At 34.0% G+C, this 22,541-nt stretch overlaps 1 protein-coding gene and 2 long non-coding RNA genes across 4 annotated transcripts in view; 2 read left to right on the top strand and 1 right to left on the bottom strand.

Annotated features, from left to right (window-relative positions):
- Positions 1-21,715, bottom strand: part of LOC149555616 (Inosine triphosphate pyrophosphatase family protein) — a 54,123-nt gene extending 32,408 nt beyond the window's left edge. The window contains exon 1 of the mRNA XM_089833663.1: positions 21,484-21,715. Within this exon, the coding sequence (XP_089689789.1) occupies positions 21,484-21,604 (121 nt within the window). The 5' untranslated portion in view covers positions 21,605-21,715. The remainder of the gene's footprint in view (positions 1-21,483) is intronic.
- The window catches only part of LOC149555615 (uncharacterized), an 86,771-nt gene that overhangs the window by 33,090 nt on the left and 31,140 nt on the right, over positions 1-22,541 (top strand). The window lies entirely within an intron of this gene.
- On the top strand, positions 13,456-15,888 carry LOC149555617 (uncharacterized). Of its 2 annotated transcripts, none has more exons than XR_016365327.1 (2): positions 13,456-13,605; positions 14,811-15,115. It is a non-coding gene; the product is annotated as an uncharacterized LOC149555617 (long non-coding RNA). The 2 variants fall into 2 exon arrangements; XR_016365328.1 differs by having other exon boundaries at positions 13,487-13,697; positions 14,811-15,888.

The following is a 22,541-nucleotide window of genomic DNA, read 5'->3' on the forward strand; positions in this document are numbered from 1 at the left end:
ATGTCCTTGCGGTGTCCCCTAAAGGGGCAATGTTTCTGAAAGCGGTGGATTGTGAGGGCAAAGTAAAAGATGGGCCATTTATTGTTGATATCTTAATTGAGGCCATTGAAACAAGTGGGAGCAAGAAACGTTGTCCAAGTCATAACGGACAACGCAAAGAATTGTAGAGCAGCAGGTTTGTTGGTTGAATCACGATATCCACATATCTTTTGGACACCTTGTGCAGTCCATTCACTCAATCTTATGCTAAAAAAGATTGGGAACCAAATTGAGTGGATCAAGACAATGTATGAAGAGGCTGAGGACATACAAATGTTTGTCACAAACCACCACATGACTCAATCTCTTTTCAGGAACTACTCAAAATTGGAGCTATTGAAAGTAAATGAACTTGAACTCAAATTAGTAATTTAATTTTTAATATTTGACAATTTCTGATTTTTCATATTTTACTTGTGCAATTGCCAATGTGTATACTTTTCTTAGTTTTCTAAAATATGTATCTAATAGTTGTTTTTTGCTCTAATTTATGTCACAGGTTGCTGAGACCCGTTTTGCATCACATATAATCATCTTAAGACGACTTGTGCAAGTGAAAGATGCACTTCAAGGTATGGTAATCAGCAACAATTGGGGTGTATGGAAGCAAAAGAACACTGAAAGGGCAAACAAAATAAAGGATAGGCTATTGGCTGACTCATGGTGGGAACGTGTGGAATATCTCCTTAAGATCACCGAGCCCATTATGAGCATGCTTAGGTACACTAACATGGATAGGCCTTGCCTTGGAGAGATCTATGATGGCATAGACTCAATGATTGAGAAGATCAGGCAAGTTATAAATGAGCAGGAGCAAGATCCGCAAGAGACATTTTTCAAACAAGTGCAAAAAATTATTAATGAAAGATGGAACAAAATGACCACTCCATTACATTTGCTTGCCTATGCCTTGACCCCCAAATACTATAGCTCACAATATTGTGATCTACCAGGAAGGTTGCCACCATATAGAGATATGGAAGTGTCTAAGGGGTACCAGGCAGCATTTAGAAGAATATTTCCTGATGATGATATAAGAGATCTAATCATGGATGAGTTCATAGCATTTGTCAATGCTACAGGTCTAAGTAATGATGCTCTTCGTCATCGGTTCAAGAAGCATGCTCATGGTTGGTGGTACCTCCATGGCCAAAAATTCCAAACATTGCAGCCCCTTGCAATCAAAGTTATATCACAAGTAAGTTTTATTTTATTTTTTAATTAGCTCACTTTATCTTCAAAAGAATTTTTTAATAAGATTGAATTAATTCCTTTTTAATTGCCTACCTTATGTTGTCTTTATAGGTTGCTAGTTCTTCTACATCAGAAAGAAATTGGAGCACCTATTCTTTCATCCACTTGGTGAAGCGCAATAGGTTGCAATCAAAAAGAGCCGAGAACCTGGTATTTGTGCATAACAACTTGCGCCTTCTTTCGCACAAGAGTCAAGAATACAAAGAAGGGGAGACAAAGAAGTGGGATGTAGATGCAGAGATTGCGGACTTGGATGCTTCCATTGCGCTTACAATTGATGATTTTGATGACTTTGATGTCAATACCATTGTTGATTCTACTGCTGATCCCATTGGCCTTGGTGCAAGTAATAGCATAGGCGAAGGAGGAGATGAAGAAGAAGATGAAGAAGAAGAAGATGAATATGAAGAAGATGAAGATGAAGAATGAAGAACTTAGAACTAGAAATTCAGAATTTTAATAGATTTTCATTCTATTAGTTACTGTTAAACATTGAACGTGAAACAATGACACTTGAACGTGAAACAATGACACCATTTTAAATGTTTTGAATCTTTCATCTTTGATGTTGAAGTTGATTGAACTATGTTACTATATGATGGTATGCTCACCATTATACATTGATATGTTATTGTTTATGCTGTTTTAAAGTTTTAAATGTGTTTATGGTACTATGCTATATTCTAATTTTAACTCATGCTTCATAAAAATGTATATATATATATATTTTTTTTTTAATTTTTACATGTTTTTGTACTAACGAACCCAAACGAACCCAAACCCCTTTCCAAAATTTCGTCGAACCAGCGAACCAGTTCTTGAACCCGAACCCAAAACCGAACCACGAACCGGCAACCTAGCTTTAAACCCTTCGTTAGCCCCCGGAACCATGTAGAACTAGGCTAATGCACACACACTTGGTTTACTGCTAAAGTGGGGACATTACACAATTGTAACCATTGCAAGTTCACAGCCTTTCATAGCCTTATAGTTTTAACCCTTTTAACCTTATTACTTAAAAATATCTATTTAACATTAGGCTCACACATCACCACCATAGTTAAATTTTAATGTTTTGTCTTTTCAACCCCTGGCAGTTGAAGTCATGAAGATGATGGTCAGGAAAAGGAAGTGCCTTCAGAATTCATAACTGACCAGAATACATTTGAACATTTGCAGAAGAATAAAGAACTCATCACTTAATGGAAATAACAATTTATAACAATTTTTTAGGCACCTAAATGTAGGAGATGCAACACCTGTCTCTGAGGATCCACCCACTACCACAATTGATACCAGGAGAGATGACAATAAAACCTTGATACTCGTGGGAGAAATTTCCATCACCATGTAAAGTATCATGTTTGGGTTCCATCCTCTAATTTTTCTTCATCATTTGGCACTTCTACTATCTATAACAACTAAGTTCTCCTAAAACTTCTTAGGTTCTCTACATAGACACTTAGTTTTCGTTTGAGCATTTATTTCTTCTTCAATCTCTACAGTATGTACCCCTGCTGATTCTAACTCTGACAAACACCAAATTGCTTTACTTTTTAGATGTGTAACATTTTGTAAAACAATTTGTGTGAAACCTTTATCTTGCACCATATATTTTCAGATTGTTTTTGCTTGCTTGAAATAGTTTCCAATGTAGTTTAGATGTTTGCAAATGATTATTGAGAAGTTCAGGCAAAGAACTAGAATGCAAATTCAATCCTTTTTTATTTTTTGAATGCAAACATATGATTTCTACATGTAAAATAAGCATCTATAGCCAAAGGGCATTTTCACAAACACTTGGCATGCAATCTAATAAACCTACAGCCAAAGGACATTTTAATGAACACTTGACATGTTAAGTCCCAACTTCCTTTAATTGAAAGAGATGCAAGTAATAACAATGTAGATACTTGCACATATAAAGAACAGAGAAAAACTGAAATTAACTGCAAGTCTGAAACTTTTATAACAGCAAATTTTGGAACTACAAATGGGCATTTCTCCAACAAGTATGCAATCTGTACTTGACAAACTTTAACCATAGCTTGATAGAAACCCCACATGCCAAAAGGAAGTTACTATAGCAGCTACTGTTCAAAGTATTGTAGCATCGCTATTCACAGGTACTGTAGCCTCTATTAAATAGTTAAATCTGAGAAGAATGGCTGCCAAGAATGAATCTCCAGGTCTGTTGTAGATATACCTTCTAATCCTTCAAACCCTAGAAGAATTACTTCATTTTAAAGCACAAATAGAACTTCTGAATGAAGCTCACTTGAGTGCCAAAATCACTGGATATTTCACCAACTCAAATGGCAGCAATAACATAGAAGAATTCTCAGTTCTTCAAGAAAATGCTGAAACCCTTGGAAACCCCAAGTCTTCACAAGAACACAAGCAAATTCATCAATCACATAATGAAATCATTTCCATAAAGACGCTTCATATATTTTTTCCCACTTGATTCTATTTTGTTCATGTGCAAATCAAATTATTTAAAATCATATTCCTTTTTTCCAACCTCATTGAATACTTCTATAAATGGCCCCTCAAAGGTGATGTTTTCAATAATACTTTATTACATACTTTACATTTCAGTATTTTGAGCTTGCGTTACACTCATTTAACATGAGCAGCAGTAGCAATGGTAATAATGATGAAGAATCGCAAGGGCAAGAAGTTGCAATTAGGGGTGGTAGTAGAAGTGTTGTGAGTGAAGCACCATGCAGATAACAAGTTTGAGATCCCCTTGGTTGTTGTATATGGACTTTGCACAAGGCCCTTTGAACCCCAAAAAACCTCTCCTTTGCCTTGTTCATCTTATACATGTCATAGAGAAAGTATTAGGTGGAAGTCGGGTGTGTGTGTGTCAAATTTGAAAAAGTGGAATCAGAGGGAACTGCACAAGGGTGTGGTCCCATTTCTTGGGTGTTTCAGGCAAAGGAGTTAAAATTTGTAAAAATCTAGAGAAGGATGTGAAGTTAGAGTATCATAGATTACATATAGAGGCTGAAAACAAGTCTAAATGTTTTCACTTGCCAATGCATCAGCACTAACGGCCATCTATGTCATCTAGTAGTAGTGCCATGCATAGTGTGGAAACCAAAAAACTTGAAAAAGGAAACAGGAAGGCTAGCAATAGTGGGCAGCCATGGTTAATTTCAAATTTGTTCAATGTACAGACATAGGAATTGACAGAGACTTCCATTGTTCATTTTTTTTTATGCCCATTCTCCATCCCATTTCATGTGGCTCATTCTCTTTATCTCAAAAAATAATCCAAAATGTAGCTAATGTTGGTCCCTCTTTTGTAAACCCCCCTAGAGATCATAAGCTGCGCACTACCCCATCTTAACAAAGCATAATTGAATGTGAGTTTGGTAATAGAAGACACGAGGTATTCTTGGATGAGGATAGGTTGTTCCGTTGTGATGGATGCATTGTAATGTCCGCAATTTCTTTAAGATATTTTAATTAGGTCAATTAACTAAATGGTCCTAAAAATTAAATAATATCACAAGGACTTATTTAATTAATTGATTTAATTAATAAAGGGGTCCATAGGTGTTTGCAGTGTTGGCATTCTTATGTAAACCCCCGAGAGTTTTCTCCGAAGGGGTATTTATGTGTGGCATGTAGGAAGTTATTAGTATGCGATTTGGATAATTTTTATTGTATTGAGAATTCCTGTTGGAGTTTGGTATTGTTCACCATTTCAAAAGTGCAAGACCTTCCCTACTTGGCTATCACAGTTTCGGTGGGACTCCCTCACGCTATTCCGTTCTCTGTATTACTTTACAAGGATCTGGCAAATCTGAGTGCCATTATTGTTTGCAACTATATTCTCTTTGTGATAAATTGTGACTCGCTCATTGTTACACCCACTTCTTGAGACTACTATGTTACACGTTTCATGCTATTGTGCCTAGATTTAATTTTTCTCATTTGAACATTGATTTTATAAATGCGCCCTAGGCGGGTAAGAATTATTAAAACCATGGTTTTAATTTTCCCTAGGAAGTATTGGAATTATTATGTACATTGGTTTAACTTTTGTGCTCTACATAGTTTTATGCGGACTAACCTAGGTTTTTACAGATTGTGCCCTAGGCAGATTCTAGTTCTTGATTTCAGGACATTAAGAAGTCGAGAACTTCATAAAGTCATTTCATTTTGAATTCCTTAACTGAACAACAAGGTTTTTTTCAAGGCGTCATTGGGGTCCTCCTCATGCTCTTTTTCAAATATTTTTGTTTCAATTTTCAGCTAATTGTGAATCTGAGGTTTAGTGTCGAACCCAAAGCTCTAATACCATATGTAACAACTAAATTTTTCTAAAGACTAAAAACCTTAAAACTCTTTCTTTCATCGAATATAAGTAAAGCGAAAGGAATAACAAAAATTAACTAATTAACCGCATTTTCATGATAAGATCTTAACTACCAACTAAAAGATTCAACTATCTTTTGATAAGCTGGAAAGAACGATCAGAATAGACTAACTAATCATATACACATGATAAGTAAAATAAATCTAATTGCAATTCCTAACTATCTTTTCATATGACACAGGAAAGTAACTGCATAAGATATATAGCCAAACTGAAATAAAGATGCTACTGAAGGAAATAATGGAATACTATCAAGGTTTAGATCACACCATGTCAAACGAAGTAGGAACTGATATTTCTATGCAAGTCTAGGCATTTTAAGTAGAGGACAAGCATTGACAGAGGCTTAAGCTCCCAACCACAAACCTAGTGTAATCCCCACTCATTCTTTACTAAGAATGGAAGAGACATGTGTTTGAAGGTTGCAATCTTGGTTGATGAACATGTAAATTTGGAAGAAATATAAAAGGCCGAAAAAATAAAAAGATTTATAAAAGGTCAATGGACTTCTTTGGATTAAAAATTATTTTGATATGGGAATTGAATTTCACCCATACTATTATATATAAAGTACTCATATTATTTACATATACTTCTACGTATTATTTTATCTCTATATATGTGTATATTAAATTATAAATATACACGTATATATTTATATACTGTAGTATGTACAAATATACATAAATACCATGGGTATTACTTATATATTATGATACATCCTGTTGAGTTTCTCAGGATCTGCTGCAAATGTAATTGCATTTATCTCTATTTGTATGAGGAATAAACCGATAAGAGACATGTTCCTTCATGAGATATGTCTATTAATATAATTAATATATTAGTAACTTAATCAAAGTTATATATATATATATATATATAAACTTTTCTCTGATCTCACAAGTTTATCCTACTAAAGCTACCAAAACATCAACACTCCCTCTTAGCTAGGGAGGATAAATAAAAGAGTAAATAACAATTTTAAGGATATCTCAAAAGATTTTCATCATTTGGTATGACATTTAATATCATAAGTATTGACCCTCAGAATATCAACATATGATAATCACCAAATACTATAAGTAATGGTCTCCAGAATATCAACACTGGATATTCACCATGTATTCAATAAGGTAATGGTCTGTATAACATCAACATATGTTATTACCATTATAATATCATATTTGAGTATTGGTCTACAGAATATCAACGTATGATATTCACCAAATACTCTTTGAGTAGTGGTCTCCAAAATGAGATGTAAGATATTCACCAAGTACTTTGAGTAATGGCCTCCAGAATATCAAGTCATATGATATTCACCATGTACTCTATGTAATGGCCTCTAGAACATCAAATTCGCATAAGATTCACCATATACTCAAAATGTTTATAAGGTATGTGCAAACACATTCTCATAATGCTACCATATAAACATCCATCATGCAAGGTATAATCTATCATGATCTTCATAGATATCATAAGATATCCATCATAATAGAAAAATTAAGTTATTGTAAGATCATCACCTTTCAATAACTTTTACAAATACAAGTGATAATCATTTGGAAGTCGTCACTTCCTCATAATGTACATAGGAGGTAGGCCCATTAAAATCACATAATCACAAGGTATACTCATGAATTTCAGTCCTCTTGACTGCTACAATTTATTGGTCACTGGAGAATCCATCTGAATGTGGTTTACTCCCTCTGAATCAATATGTTTGAGATCACCGAAGATTGACTGAGTTACATCCTCTATTTGCTCCCTCTCTTTCAATCTCCCTCTTCTGCAAGAACATTCTCAGAGGAAAAGATCAAGGCATATAGCTTTTATAATAATAAAAATTTCATTTAATAATTATTCTCAATAATTATATTATGTAAGGTCATTCTAATATATATTTTAACATATTAATTTCTTATTAATGCCACAAAAATTTAAAGTGAACAGTTTCACTTATAATCATAAAATTTATTTAGAATATATATATATATATATATATATATATATATATTCAATGATAATATCTCATATAATGTTTCATTTAAATGAGGAAAGAAACATAAACTTACTTTATTATTTATTTACTTACTCTCAATTTGTAATTGCCCTTACCTCCATTTTAGCGGTAATCACGTGTAGTATCTTATGAGAGGAATTACATACATTTATTAATTACTTGACATTCACAATGACAATATACCTTAACCAAATTTGTCACCTCCTTGGTGAAAATGGAGCCGGATCACCCTTGGCATTGAAAGCCCGCATCAATCTACAATGCTTTTGAATAATTCAATTCTTCCTACAATAGTCTTCTCATTTGAGGACCTTTATTCTTGGTGGAGCATGTGCCAAGTGGAACTCAAGTCACGTGCTTAGCTTTGTTTATAATTCTATGAAGCTTGTGGTCAGTTAAAATGATCACATTTTATTGATTCTTGCATATCCGATGTGAATGACCAATTCGCACACACGATCACACAAAATCTCCAAAACAACGTCGCCACTGGTCTAAAGGGTGTAACTTTAGTAACGAGGTATCGTCTCTTCTTTGTACTACCGTTAACCCCTGCACCTCCCAACTTTCCTCCACATACGCATTTACTAAGCTTAATGTTTTGTGGCTTGTGTTGTGAATGTCACTGCTTGGTCAATAATTTTCAAGTATTCTACAAGTCGAAACTGCACGGATTTGAATGGCACAACACTTTCTTTAATGTTGGCTCCCAAGACCCTCTGTGCTACAAACTTCTAGATTGCCCTGATATAAATGTTAAGCTCTAACATTGGGTGCTCCACTGTAGACATGACTCATCACATCTCATCAAGTCGAGCCTAACATCCTACAAATTTGATGGTGTTTCCTGCTCAACAACGCTTGGAAAATCCAAAAGAACCATCGCCGATTACCAATCTCTGAAATAAACCCATAATGCCAATATCCCATCTTGATAGTCGTTTTCCCTTTGCAGACACTATAGAGAGGTTCAATCCTGCAATCAACTTGTGGACATTCATTCCTGAGTTCTTGCGCAAGACTTCAGAATTTCAAAAATTGTCGACTTCATATACAAGCTCTATACATTAGAATGGTCGAGAGCGGAAGGCTTTTGGAGTACAATAATTATACAGGTGACTCTTAGTTTATGCAAATAATGAAAGGATTATTTTCCTTCAAAATAATAGTCATTGACAATTATCATTTGCAACTAGGCTCTATACCATGTTGAGTTTCTCAGGATCTGCTGCAAAGTAATTGCATTTATCTCTATTTGTATGAGGACTAAACCGATAAGAGACATGTTCCTTCATGGGACATGTCTATTAATATAATTAATATATTAGTAACTTGATCAAAGTTATATATAAACTTTTCTCTGATCTCACAAGTTTATCCTACTAAAGCTACCAAAACATCAACACATCCGACATCAAATAATGTAGAGTATCTAGCTTCCAATTTAAAGATAACAATTTTATTTCATTTGCTATTTATATAAATATTTTATTTAATTAGGTAACCTAGTCAGCTCATAATGGACCTTGGTATTACTTAGTCTACCCTAGTCTGCTTTGGCCAAAGTGGTTTAGATAAAAACCTGACAAACTCAATGGTAGGTTAGTGCTCGTGCCCTAGTCCCTCTCTCTCAGTGCTTCCACCCCTTCGTCGTGCACTTGCAAGAGAAAATAACATAGTGAAAGTACACTTCCACGAAATTCTAATGCAAATAATATAATCATAACAAACAACCATCTTAACCAACCATTTCCAATTCACGTGAAATTATAACAATTAAACAATTAACCAACTATTTCCAACTCACATGAAATCTCAACAATTATGAGTTACATTTAAAACATTTTTAAATTAGAATAAAATACGTGATGTAACAAGTTATCAAGTTGTGGAAATTCTGTGTTTTTTCCCTGTAATTGCCAATAAAGATGGCAAGCTATGCAGGAGATTCGAGAAAAATTAATATTCATGAAGTGGAGTCATTAAGAATTGATTTATATTTATCTCTGAAGGTTGGGGCAAATGTGACTCGAGAACAACTTTGTAAACTAGTATGAGCAATGAAGATTGGTGTGTAGCGCTTGAGACTAGTAGTGTATGGAGAAGTACATGAGTGAAATTTTCATTTGACAGATTTAAGGTATTGTTATTGTGCATTTATGTTTTGGATAAGTTCATCCTATCGTTTGATTCAATTGTTGATAGCTAAAGGGAAGTCTAAGATGTGATTGTGGCTTCACCCTAAGGGAAATAATACCACATTCTCATTGTGTCAAAATCTTGAAATGTTTAAATAGCTTGTTGGATGCACTTGATGTTAAGAGTAGAGGCCCATGCTTTTAGGGCATTGTTACATTTCGAGGGGTACAAGGTGACTTGGTGCATGGAGCTAACAATTTGAAGTTGCAAACTTTGGTTGAAAGTGACAACATTGATGTGCTAGTGACTAGAATTAACAATTCATGAATATTTATTTTTGTGTTTGGGTCCATTATTGGTTTCAATCAACATCATTTCTTTTTTAGCATTTGAAAATGGCCGCACACGTGTCAAATATCAGTTGTGCTTTTCAGGTAATTTTTGTTGTAAGTACATAAAAAAGAGTTGTAAAACTCACATGCTTGTATTATTGGAGGATCTTATTAGAGGTTGGAGGCAACAAACGTAGGACATCTATCATCTTGAGTTAGCTTCTCACTCAAAGATGATTCGTTAAATGAGAAGCATCTTATTTGTCTCCCTAAAGAAAAGAGGGGGCTTGGCATCATGGTTATCCCTCAAAGAGAAAAGGGGGCAAGATTTGGTTGATGATTTGTCAAGCACTTGAGGAGATATTAGTCACACTCAAGGGAAATGTGGACTTTCGGAGGAAAGGTTGTCTGATGCGTAGACATTAATTGGTTATTTGTGTAGCAGAGAGATTGCTTTCACAATATTAAGGAGGCATCAGATACACTTGGAGGAGATGTGAACTTTCAAAGGAAAGGCGTCTTGTGCAGAAATAGAGGAGGCATCGTTGATGTTTGGTAGCTTCAATCGAATGAACCTATTATATATGAGATATAATTTATGTGTTCTTTATATTTGAGATATAAGGTTATTATTATATGAGAAAAATTAATATAATATATATATGATTAAATTTGTTATTATATTAAGTATCCGATTAATGAATATACATGTTCGATGAAGGGACATGTCTATTCATGGTCAATACTCAATATGAATATAATTTTGATTGTTGCATTTACAAAACATATACCACATAAGGCAGTGCTTAATACATTTGGAGCAAATCCAAGAAATTCAACATGGTATCAAAGCCAAATTGGAAATGAAAAAAAGGTGAAAGGGAGACCCTTGGCAGATTTAAAGTGAAAGACATTGTACCAAAAGCATTTTTCTCTATTCAACTAGATAGTTATTGTTCTTCAAACTCTAAATGTTCAAATGCCAACACAGATGCCATCAATGTTTGGTCCAACTTCCTTATGCATGTCATGTTGATTCAAATGTAATCAATGTTACTCAATAACTTGCTTACACATAAACCTGGACGCCATGGCATGAACAAGATTTGAGAAGATGTTGAGAAAATCCTAGAGTGCTACATGTCGTTATTAGATTAATATCATGGCAAACGGAGGTAACCACTGGGAAACTCCCAACTCTTGAATTACCGTGACATCTTTGGGTTGACACTTTGCACTCATGTTTGAATATTCAATGGAGAAAACAGACAAATTTCCTATTGGCGTCTAGACTCATTCTTTGTTAATTCATATTGATTTGGCTTCAAGTATCTTCCCTGATAAATGCTCGGTGATTTGTATTCATGTTCTAGTTTGGAAGGATGTTTCATTACCTCGCAACATATTCGATTAAGACAGAGGTGGTGTGGTCTTTGGAAATATGATATGATCTTTGGAAAGAAGATGAATAGAACTTCTTCACATTGCAATCGTGCCCATGTGGAGTTGAAAATAAGGAGGAAAGGAATCACCATGCATGAAGATGGGGAATATAGTCTCTTTTGTTGCATTGGCTCACGTAATCAAGAAAAGGCAACCATTTATATTAGCTCACTGTGCCACTGGGAGCAATCTAAATAAGCAAGAGGAATGAGGTCAAACAAAGATGACCATTGATTACTCATGATGGATCACCATTCTAAATTTTTGGCACGTTCATCAAGAAATATTTGCCCATTTGAACAAGCTTTAAACAAAGATTGCAATGTTATACATATTGACAAGCAAGTGGTATAGTATATGTTTCAAACCTTGCTATTATATGTATTAAACCTCACTTCACTCATATATATATATATTTGTGTACGCGCATATTGTTGTCACCAGAATTTGCACCCTCAAAATAAGCGTTTAAACACTTAGAAATTCTGGTGAAACATTGGAACAATCACGAGTTTGTGGGTAAACTATTCAGGTGACTGAACCTCCGGATTCTAGGCCGGTTCCTGTATGAGGTTATGATATTTCACCTATGGTATGAACTTGTGAGGGAAAGGGAAAGAGAAAGTATGAAAATGGAAAAGTACTATCTGAACTAGAAAGGTGATACACCAAAGACGAAATGGTTTTATGTCTAAAAGCACAATGAAATGACATGCAGTTGAGAATACTATTTTGATGAAAATCTCTGCATAAAAGTGTTTCAGGAGAGGGCTTTAATGAATAATATCAAAAAGATATGGATCATAATCAATATAATTTCATTAAAATGCACGACTTATGACCTATGCATAGAGGTTTTACTGAGACATATAGGTGCGAAAATGAGACATAGATTTTAGAGGTTCTTGATAGAACACAGAAAATTAACATCAAATCACCTGTATTGCACACAACAATGAGTCCTAAAATAGATTCTGCCAACTGTATTATGCCTTCAAAGGTCAAAACAAAACATCACTCTAGAGATACAACTCAGAAAAAATGAGTATATAAAGGACGGTAAGATGTCACAATAGTCTATTCTCCCTCCAAAACTGTATCCATCCTTTTTTGGTATTACAGTTTTAGAAAAACTAAATACCAAAACTCCTGGTCGAAATCAGGAAAAAAGGCTATAATAAAGGAGTTAACACCTATCAAAAAGCTGATTCACAGCTTAACAACTGCACCAAGTCATAAAAGAACCTATGACTCACCTTAACTGCCCTTAAAAAATTCAAAAATATCAACACATGGCCCTAAAAGCTAGGACAAAGGTCAAAATTCGACCCACAGTCCTGAAATGACTCAATAAGCTCTTAAATTTGACCTTAAATGAAGCTACTAAGTCTTTGAAAAAAATTAACTTCTAAGACTTAGTCTGAAACACACATGTCACAATGACTTGTTAATCAAAAGATTAAATCAGATTCCCCCTTTTTCTGTTGAATCCGAAAATGGATTTATTTGATCTAAAAATGATTTGCTCAACTTAATAACAATCAATTGATTTATAATTTTATCAATTGATTGCTATTAATTACAATTTATTTGCAAATCTGAATTTTTTTAAAAAATCACTCATCAAAAGTTAAATAATATAATCACATATTACTTGTCTAATAGTAATACATTATTACACTATTTAAAAATGAATAAAACAAAAACATAAATTTCCAAAGTTTTGGAAATGCCGACACATCTTTTGCGGATTTGAAAAGGAATGAAAAAATGGTTAAATGTAAAAACTTAACCTAAAACAACGCGATCTTTTTTCATTTCACATTTAGAAAGCTCTAGAGAGAGAGCTTGGCGGCCGGTAAAAGGGTTTTGGAAACCCTAGCGAAAGCTATGAAGATGTTTGCTCGTCGCCATTTGCTGGGTGCAGCTGTTTGTCGCAGCACTTGGAAACGCACTGTTTTATCCATTCTGTGTCGTGGGTGAGTGCTGGAAGCATGATTTTTAATGCTTTTTTCTGTTGTGCTAGAGTCACTATGATCTCTTGCGGCTGGCTTTTTCTGTTGAGCTGGAGGTAACGTTTTTATTATTATTATTCTTAAAAACGTTTTGCTGTTGTGCTGGAAACACGCATCTGTTATATTCAGTCACAACGTTTTATTTACTCTTAATATTAATATCTGTGACTATATATGACAGATACGTTTTAAAAATTCAGTATTAGGAGCACGTTTTTTGCTTTCATCTGTCGATTTGGGTGAATCCTCAAGAACAGAACTCAACCATCTTCCAAAGCTATCTTGTTTTTTAAAAGAATTTCCATTCATTGTTTTGATAGATTCAGAAATCAAATGATCAGCTGAGAAACTCCCACTGTTGTTCAAAGTTTCAGTTGTTTCAAACTGACCATTTGGATGTGTCTTTCTATGACTCTCTGTGTTGTTTTTGGTGGAAATCACTTCAGTAGAGCCTTGTGGTTCTAACAACTGCTCCCAATCTAAAGTATTTATCTGATGAATTGTCAAATCCTCAGGACTCTCTAATCTTGCATTGTTATAATGTACATTACCTGTATCTTCCCACTTATTCAAGTACTGCCCTTGGTCACCAATAGCATTAAAGCCTGAACTTGTGCTTGATGTGTATATCCAGAAGCATTCTCTGCTGAATCAAGCTCATCGGAGGATATCCATGATGTAGGTTTTGCTGAGTATGCTGAACTTGAACTTGAATTGGTTGGGGTAACTGGTGTGTTGAATTTTCTGGAAGATATCATTGTCTGCAATATAGATTCCTTGTATCTGTTACGTAGACACGCAAGAATTTTCTCTACAACTGTAGCTCCCTGCATTCCCTTGCATTGTATTGCTTAAAGAGTCGTTTCTATTTACTTACAGCATATGCACAAACAATAAATAGAATATTTTATGATGTTCGAGCACGGGCTCGTGACAGTCATAATTCATTCCGTATTGTATTTTGCAGTTATTTCTTATAAACTGAACATACCTATGTTTGATTATAATGAAAGGTTTCGTATCAAAATAATACGTCCCTTTAACATTATGCTTCGCGTCTTTTGTATGTATTCAGAATAGGAGAAATGTAACATGTGCAAGAATGTAGCTGTAGGTAATTAGTCATTGCTTAGATCAAAAAGATCTAACCCCACCTTTTTCACCTGCAGGGGAACGATGAACCAGGAGCTTTACCAGATCGAGAGTTGTACCACGGGCGACAATGCAACAACGGAACATCTAACCAGTCAAAGTCTGAAAGGCAATGACTGGTTATCTCTGACTTTCTCTCATATGTTTCATTTTTTTTGTTTTGAGTACATATGAAAGATAGCAATTTTTTTCACGACTTGTGTGAAATACTTTGCCTCCAACATTTCATTATTTTTGTAAAATATCAATTGTATATTCAAGAGACGAATAATACAAGGACATTTATATTCTTTCAAATATCAAAATGAAATGTGATTTTATCAAAATAAAATTTTCATGTCAGAATTTTAACATGTGTTAAAATTAAGCAACACATATAAAGATAGAAGTGTAGGAAGAGTACTTAAGTTTTGAAACTATTAAATTTAGAAAAATGATATTATGTTTATTAAAGGTAAATAGAGTGAAATGATATGATTTCTTGTTGAAAGTAATCAATCAAGAACAAGTGTAAGGATTGTTCCCATCCCTATATAGCATTGTGAGTTTCTTAAAGTTATATATAATGCTAATTTAAGAAATGATTGATATTTTATGAGATCAATATAATATCTTAGAAGAAGGGTGAAAGAAATTCGGTGTTATATGTACAATTACCACATCAGGGATGACAAGAACAATCAAGGATGTTGATAAGTATTTATTTTCCTTGAGCATTACAATTGTATATTCATTGTATTTTCTCTCTTATTTATTATACGTGAGAATTATTTGCCTTGATCTTTTCCTCCAAGAATGTTATTACAAAAAGAGGGAGATTGAGATTCAGAGGGAGCTTGACATTTCAGGGAACTTTGAAAGAGAGGGAGCAAAATATAGGATACGATTCAGTGAACCTTCAATGATCTCAATCATATTGATTCAGAGGGAGTAAACCATGTTGAGATGGATTCTCCAATGATCAATAAATTGTAGCAATTAAGAGGACTTTAATTCATGAATATACCTCATGACTATAATTTTAATGGACCTAGCCCCTATGTACATCATGAGGAAGTGACGACTTTCAAATGATGTCATTTGTATTTGCAGAAGTTACCGTAAGGTAACGATCTTACAATAACTTGTATTATGAGATCAAACAATTTGAGTATATGGTGAATGTCTTGCATCTCAACATTTTGGAAGGCCATCACTCAAAGAGTATTTGGTGAATATTATTGATATTCTAAGAGGCCAATACTCTTGATATCAAATGTGATATCAACCCTTATTTTGAGTACTTGGTGAATATCGTTGATATTCTAGGAGGTCAATACTTTTGATATCAAATGTGATATCAAACATTAACTTGGTGAATATTATGTGTTGATATTTTGGAAAATCAATACTCATGATATATCGAATGCAATATCAAATGGTGGAAATCTTTTGAGATATAAAATGAGATATTCTTAAAATTGTTATTTGTAATATTACGTTGAAGTAATATTTATTCTTACGTGTTTATCCTTCTAACCTGAGAGGGAGTGTTGATGTTTGGTAGCTTCAGTCAGATAAACCTATTATAAATGAGATATAATTTATATATGTGTTCTTTATATTTGAGATATAAGGTTATTATTATATAGAAAAGTAATATTATATATATATATATATATGATTAGATTTGTTATTATATTAATTACCTGATTAATGAATAATCAAATGAGATATTCTTAAAATTGTTATTTGTAATATTACGTTGAAATAATATTTATTCTTATGTGTTTATCCTTCTAAGCTAAGAGGGAGTGTTGATGTTTGGTAGCTTCAATCAAATAAACCTACTATATATAAGATATGATTTATATGTGTTCTTTATATTTGAGATATAAGGTTATTATTATATAGGAAAAATGAAATAATATATATGATTAAATTTGTTATTATATTAATTACCTAATTAATGAACATGGCTTATACTCAATATAAATAAAAGTGATTGTTGCATTTGAAAAACACATACCACATAAGGCAGTGCTTAATAAATTTGCAGCAGATCCATGAAATTCAACATTAGAGACACTTGGAGATGTGGAATCTTGGAGGATATGTGTCTCATTAGGCAGCAATAGAGGCGACATTAAAGACGCTCAGAGGAAATACAGAATCTCAGGAGGAAATGTGTCTCATTGTGCATGAAGAATCACGAGGAATGGGAACACTTTTATGTTCTCTCATGTTGTGCAAAAGGTTGTGGGTTCTGCAATCAGAAGATCCATTAATATAATTAGTTTGGTGTTTACTGGAGACTTTATAGTTAGAAGATCCACCAATGCAACCAGTTCAGTGGTTTCTGCATCAGTGAGGAGGATTGGTGAAGGTGCTTCATCAGAGTTTCCAAAAGGGTCGGGTCCAAAGCCCTTGCAATGTTCCACTCTTGTTTGAATTATGTAATAATAGGAGAAATGTTCACATATTTCATTAATGACTTAGTTATATAGTTTAAAGTTGCATATGTTTAAACACTTATTATTGTTGGCAATTTTGTCTCTATACAATGCCTATTTAAGGACACTATTTGGAATCAACAAAGGATCAATTTTTTTCCATTGCATCTATACATACTAAGAGCAGTAATGGCACAAAAAAGACCTAGTAAAAGGTGGCAATGACATGGGACAAATGCACCAAAGTTCAAAACACTTGCCATTCGCCGCCTCTCACAAGTTGCTAATTCTTTTGCTGCAAAGATGGATTGGTCTATATATGGCTTTATCCACTCCATAAAGAGGAATAGTATTACTTCTCGACAAGCGGAGAAGTTAGTGGTTGTGCATACTACTTTGCAACATAGGGATTGTCAGACTCCAATGTGTCGACGGACTATATCTTTACGGTGGGATATTTATTCCTGAAGATGCCACTCAAGTTGATGAGGACAACACCAAAAGGATTGCTTGGCATTCCATTGGATGGTGTAACCTTTGAGGCTCAGACTGACAATGGCAGTAACACTATATGGATCAAGATTGGGGGCAGCAACATACTATCTTTGTTTAACTTTTGAGTTTTGACTTTGAGACTTTGAGTCTTTTGAGAGTTTTGATATTATAAGATACATTTTAATTTATAATGAAATGTTAATTGATATATTATATGATACTCTCTATTTTGTTGAAACTTGCAGCCTTTGGACATTTTGATTCTAGATTCAATGAATCATATCAATGGGTATGAAATTATGAATGTATGAAATTAAAATTTGAACTCTCGCTTCAAGTTTCAACAAAATTGCTATGTTCTATGATGAACGATTTTAGATTTATCAATATTATATCATATGAATATAATTGAAATTTCAGATTTCCCTATATATTTTAATTTTTCTACATTTTATATAGCCCTGCCCATTGCCATCCCTTGTCATCCACTGCTCCAACAAAAAAAACCATTTCCCCATCCCCCCATCCTAGAAACTCAAGGTAACTTAGCTTGTGATTGATTGATAGGATCGTGCAAGTGCTTTGTTCAGACCAATTTAACTACATGGAATGAGGAAACAGAGCCTTCATTTTGGTTTTTTGTTTACCTCCATTGCATGTTGTGGCTAAGTTTTCTCTTCATAGAGAGGCATTAGTGCATTTTAACTTAGGCTGGGGCTCTCAAAGGCCCATTTCATCAAAAGTTTCTTGGATCAGATTTGCGGTCTGGTTGAAGCTTGGTTTCCATCTTTTGGAGGCCACTTTTGAAACTTGTACTATCCTCTTTCTTTGTGTCATTTTTGTGACGGGTGGGGTATGGAGGTTTGGATTTTTGTTGAATTTTCTTGAACTATGACAATCTTTCTCTGGTTTTGGGATCTGAAGTTGGGAACCTTGTTTGATGTCTTCCCTGTTTTCAAATTGTTTTTGGTTGGAAGGCAATGTAACTATCAAAGTAAATTTTTATTTAAATTAATATATACTCTCACAACTTTGGTTGCATATTATGAATCAAAAACTATAAAAAACATTATTGTTATAATACGTTAATAAATATTATATAATTTGAAAAACAATGAAAACAAGATAAATATACAGATTGAAGTCGAAAAAGAAAAAAATTATGGGTGCAGTTGACAAAGTTTTTGTTGCAACAGATATCACAACTCCATGGAGGGCTGACGGCCCCAAAAAGCTTTGTAAAGCTCATTGCTGCCAACATTTTCTTAAAATGATAACTGCAAAATTTCTTGAAACTCTAGCCATGCTGCCCTTGCAATTCTTTCTTGATTTTAGCCCTTAAAATGCCAAAAACTCTATGAAATCGTGGCTTGATGCAATTTAGAATTTTCAAACAAAGTCCTTGAGATTAGTTTACTTGCATGCAGAAAAAATTAGATTATGATTTTAAAAGACAACTGCTGCTAAGTTCTTGACCTTCAAGCTATGGTCTTAGGATGGTAGAGTAATAGAATTTATGATAGCTTCCATTGTTCTTTGTGTACCCTTTGATGTCCTTGGATGAGTGTGTCAGTACCCTATTGGGAATTGCAGTCTGTAGAAGTAAAGACAGTCAAGTAAAAGTTCATATTAAATATGTGTTGCACCCAGATCCCTATTAAACTAAAAAATGTGTATATTACAAAATATTTTGACTTCAAAAGAACTCTCATGATGCCTTCAATAGATGGACCATAATCTGTGGCATTTCTTTTAAATGTCCTGTATATTTACTGCCCTTTTGCCCACTGATGGGTATTCATATTCATTACCGGCTGAGGACTTACAAACGATGGAACCACTGACTTATATGAACAAATATTAATATCTACCTCAGGTTTCCAACTGGTTCAAAACATATATAAATCTTTTGAATATCCTGTATATTTAAATGCCCTTTCACGCACTATAGAATCGACTGTCTTCTAATGGATATTCATATTCATTACCAGTCGAGGACTTACAAACGATGGAACCACTGACTTATATGAACAAATACTAATATTTATCTCAGGTTTCCAACTTGTTAAAAACATATATAAATCATTCACACGTTGCTCTTTAACACCTTAGATGAACAAACCCAGCAACATCCACACTCCATAATAGTGGCTGTGAATTTATGCCGAAGACAGATTATTGTTTTACCTGTATTACAGTCCATCATTATAATCCTGCAGTATTTTATCTGGAAGTAATCTATTCTAGCAACAGCCTGCAGTGGGCTTCAAGGGTGTCAATATTTAGGTAGCTATCAATTATCCTCTTTACAAGAAACTCAAAATGTTGGTTTGTCCAGTGATTTAAGTGGTGTGAAATCTAATACTTAAGTATGTTATCTATGAAAGTAGTCTATTTCTTTTAGAGAACGCCTGCAGTATGCTTCAGGGGTGTCAGTATTTAGGTAGCCATAGTTATCACTGCCCTTTTTATAGTCTTAGCTCTCTCATCCTAATTATTTGTAGAGTCCCAAATTGTTGGCTTACCCAATGATTAAAATAGCAAGCAATCTAATCCCGAAGAATGTTATCCATCAAAGTACTATATTTCTTTTCGGTGCAACCTGCAGCGTGCTTCAGGGGTATCAATATTCAGGATCTATGAAAGTAGTCTATTTCTTTTAGAGAACGGCTGCAGTATGCTTCAGGGGTGTCGGTATTTAGGTAGCCATAGTTATCACTGCCCTTTTTATAGTTTTAGATCTCTCATCCTAATTATTTCTAGAGCCCCAAATTGTTGGTTTACCCAATGATTAAAATAGCAAGCAATCTAATCCAGAAGAATGTTATCCATCAAAGTACTATATTTCTTTTGGGTACAACCTGCAGCGTGCTTCAGGGGTATCAATATTCAGGTAGCTCCTACAACTACCATTTGACAGTCTTAGCTCTGTCGGCAATAGTACTTTAACTAGAAACTCAAATTTTTGTAGTAATTTGAAAGGCATGCTATGTACTCGTAAAGAATGTTATCCATGAAAGTACTCTAATTCTTCTGGGTACAGTCTGCAGCATACTTCAGGGCTGTTGATATTTCAGTAGCTATTACTACCCTTCGCTCTCTCCGTACTAGTTATTTACTAGAAGTCAAATTCTTGGGTTGTCCCATTATTTAAGAGACGCGCAATCGATTAAAAATTCTTTGTAAAGGCATTTGCCGCGATTAATGCCCGAGCATTCCTAATGCATTGTTACATAACCATGTATAATTCAAATCATTCGAACAAAATTCGCTATAACATAATGCGAGCTTTTTGTCATCTTACAATGTAATAACAGGAACGAAATTTTTCTTCTGACTTCAATTTTTCAGTTCTCAAGAATTTTTTCAGTACTCACTCGTCTCTTAAAAGAGTTTCTAGGGCTTCCATTTTGTTGTTTCTCTCGAAAAAAATGGGATCATTCTATTTCTGTAACAGAATTTTAGTGGACGAAATGTTTTACATTTCTTGTGAAAATTTGGACAAACCCTTGTTATCTGATTGACAAAATGGCCTTTTTATTACAGGCTTTATTTATCTAACAGTTTTTTTTAAAATAAGGCAGTGGGATTAGCTTCACGTATTAAACAAAAAACAAAAAAATAAAACATTTTCTAAAACATTAAGACATACTAAATCAATATGAATAAAAACTTTGCCTCGGTGGTATAGTTCCTCGTTAAAAAATAGAGAAAAATAGTAAAAACGAGATGAAATGAAATGAAGTATAAGAGAGGGAATTACAGTCAAGCTTCAAAGATTGCAGTGGAACAATTTGGCCAAAGATCGTTTTGACTTCTTCGAGTTTTTTCGCATTTCCTGTGACAAAAGTTACTGGTTTGAGTCTTGCTGCTAAGTCCGCCATTACTAATCTTCCTTCCGATTCCCAATATCTGTATTTGCGTTTAAGTACTGCCAAGAACGAAACGAAAATAGCCTATATTCCACGCTATTATTTAATATTTGTATGGATGAATTAAGGGCACCTATTAACTGGAAAGCAAAAATGTTGATGGCACAAATTAGAACTAGTTCACATTAGCTGCGATGTGAAACTGGTAGATGGCAAGTTCCAAAGGAAGAGTGGGCATACAGAACATGTTTATTTTACAATATGGGAACAGTGGAGACAGAGCAACACTTTGTCATGGAATGCTTGGCTTACAACGACATCAGATCTGATTATACAAAAATTCTGCAGAACAAGGACTTCAACTATTTATTTGAGGAAGATCAAGTGAAGAGAACAGCGGAGTTGATTATCAAAATTCAGAGAAGAAGAGACAAGTTAACCAAAACTTTGCAACTGACTAGTTTGGCTCCTGACTCGGGAGGGCGATTGCATGGGTCCCATAGACTACTTTAGTCTCGTGGACGTCATTAAAATCTATCATATCATATCATATCATAGATAAAGCCACAATTTTTCGGGTTTCGAGGGCGGTCTTCCTTACTTTAGGGCTTTTTTCCAACGGTAACACGATTCATTTGAATTTTAAATGTCAATTTAGTCTAATATTAAATCTAATATAAAAAAGGAAGTGTAATGGTTGTGAAAGGAATAGAATTTTTTTTTAAATAGTATAGAGGATCTATAATAAATGTATATCAATTATTAGGCAAGAGCCTACAACACAACGGTAAATTGTAAGTCTCTTATTTAAGAAGTCTTGGGTTCGACTCTACACAAGTTTAATAAGTAATAATAATTAATCACACATGATAATAATGAGTCTTGGCTTTGGCATCTTACTGATTTAAAAAAAAAATGTATATCAATTATCTTATGAATTTTTAGATCT

This window comes from Cupressus sempervirens, chromosome 5 (assembly GCF_028749045.1).
Source record: "Cupressus sempervirens isolate cs-2001-9-10 chromosome 5, ASM2874904v1, whole genome shotgun sequence".
Classification (NCBI taxonomy): domain Eukaryota; kingdom Viridiplantae; phylum Streptophyta; class Pinopsida; order Cupressales; family Cupressaceae; genus Cupressus; species Cupressus sempervirens.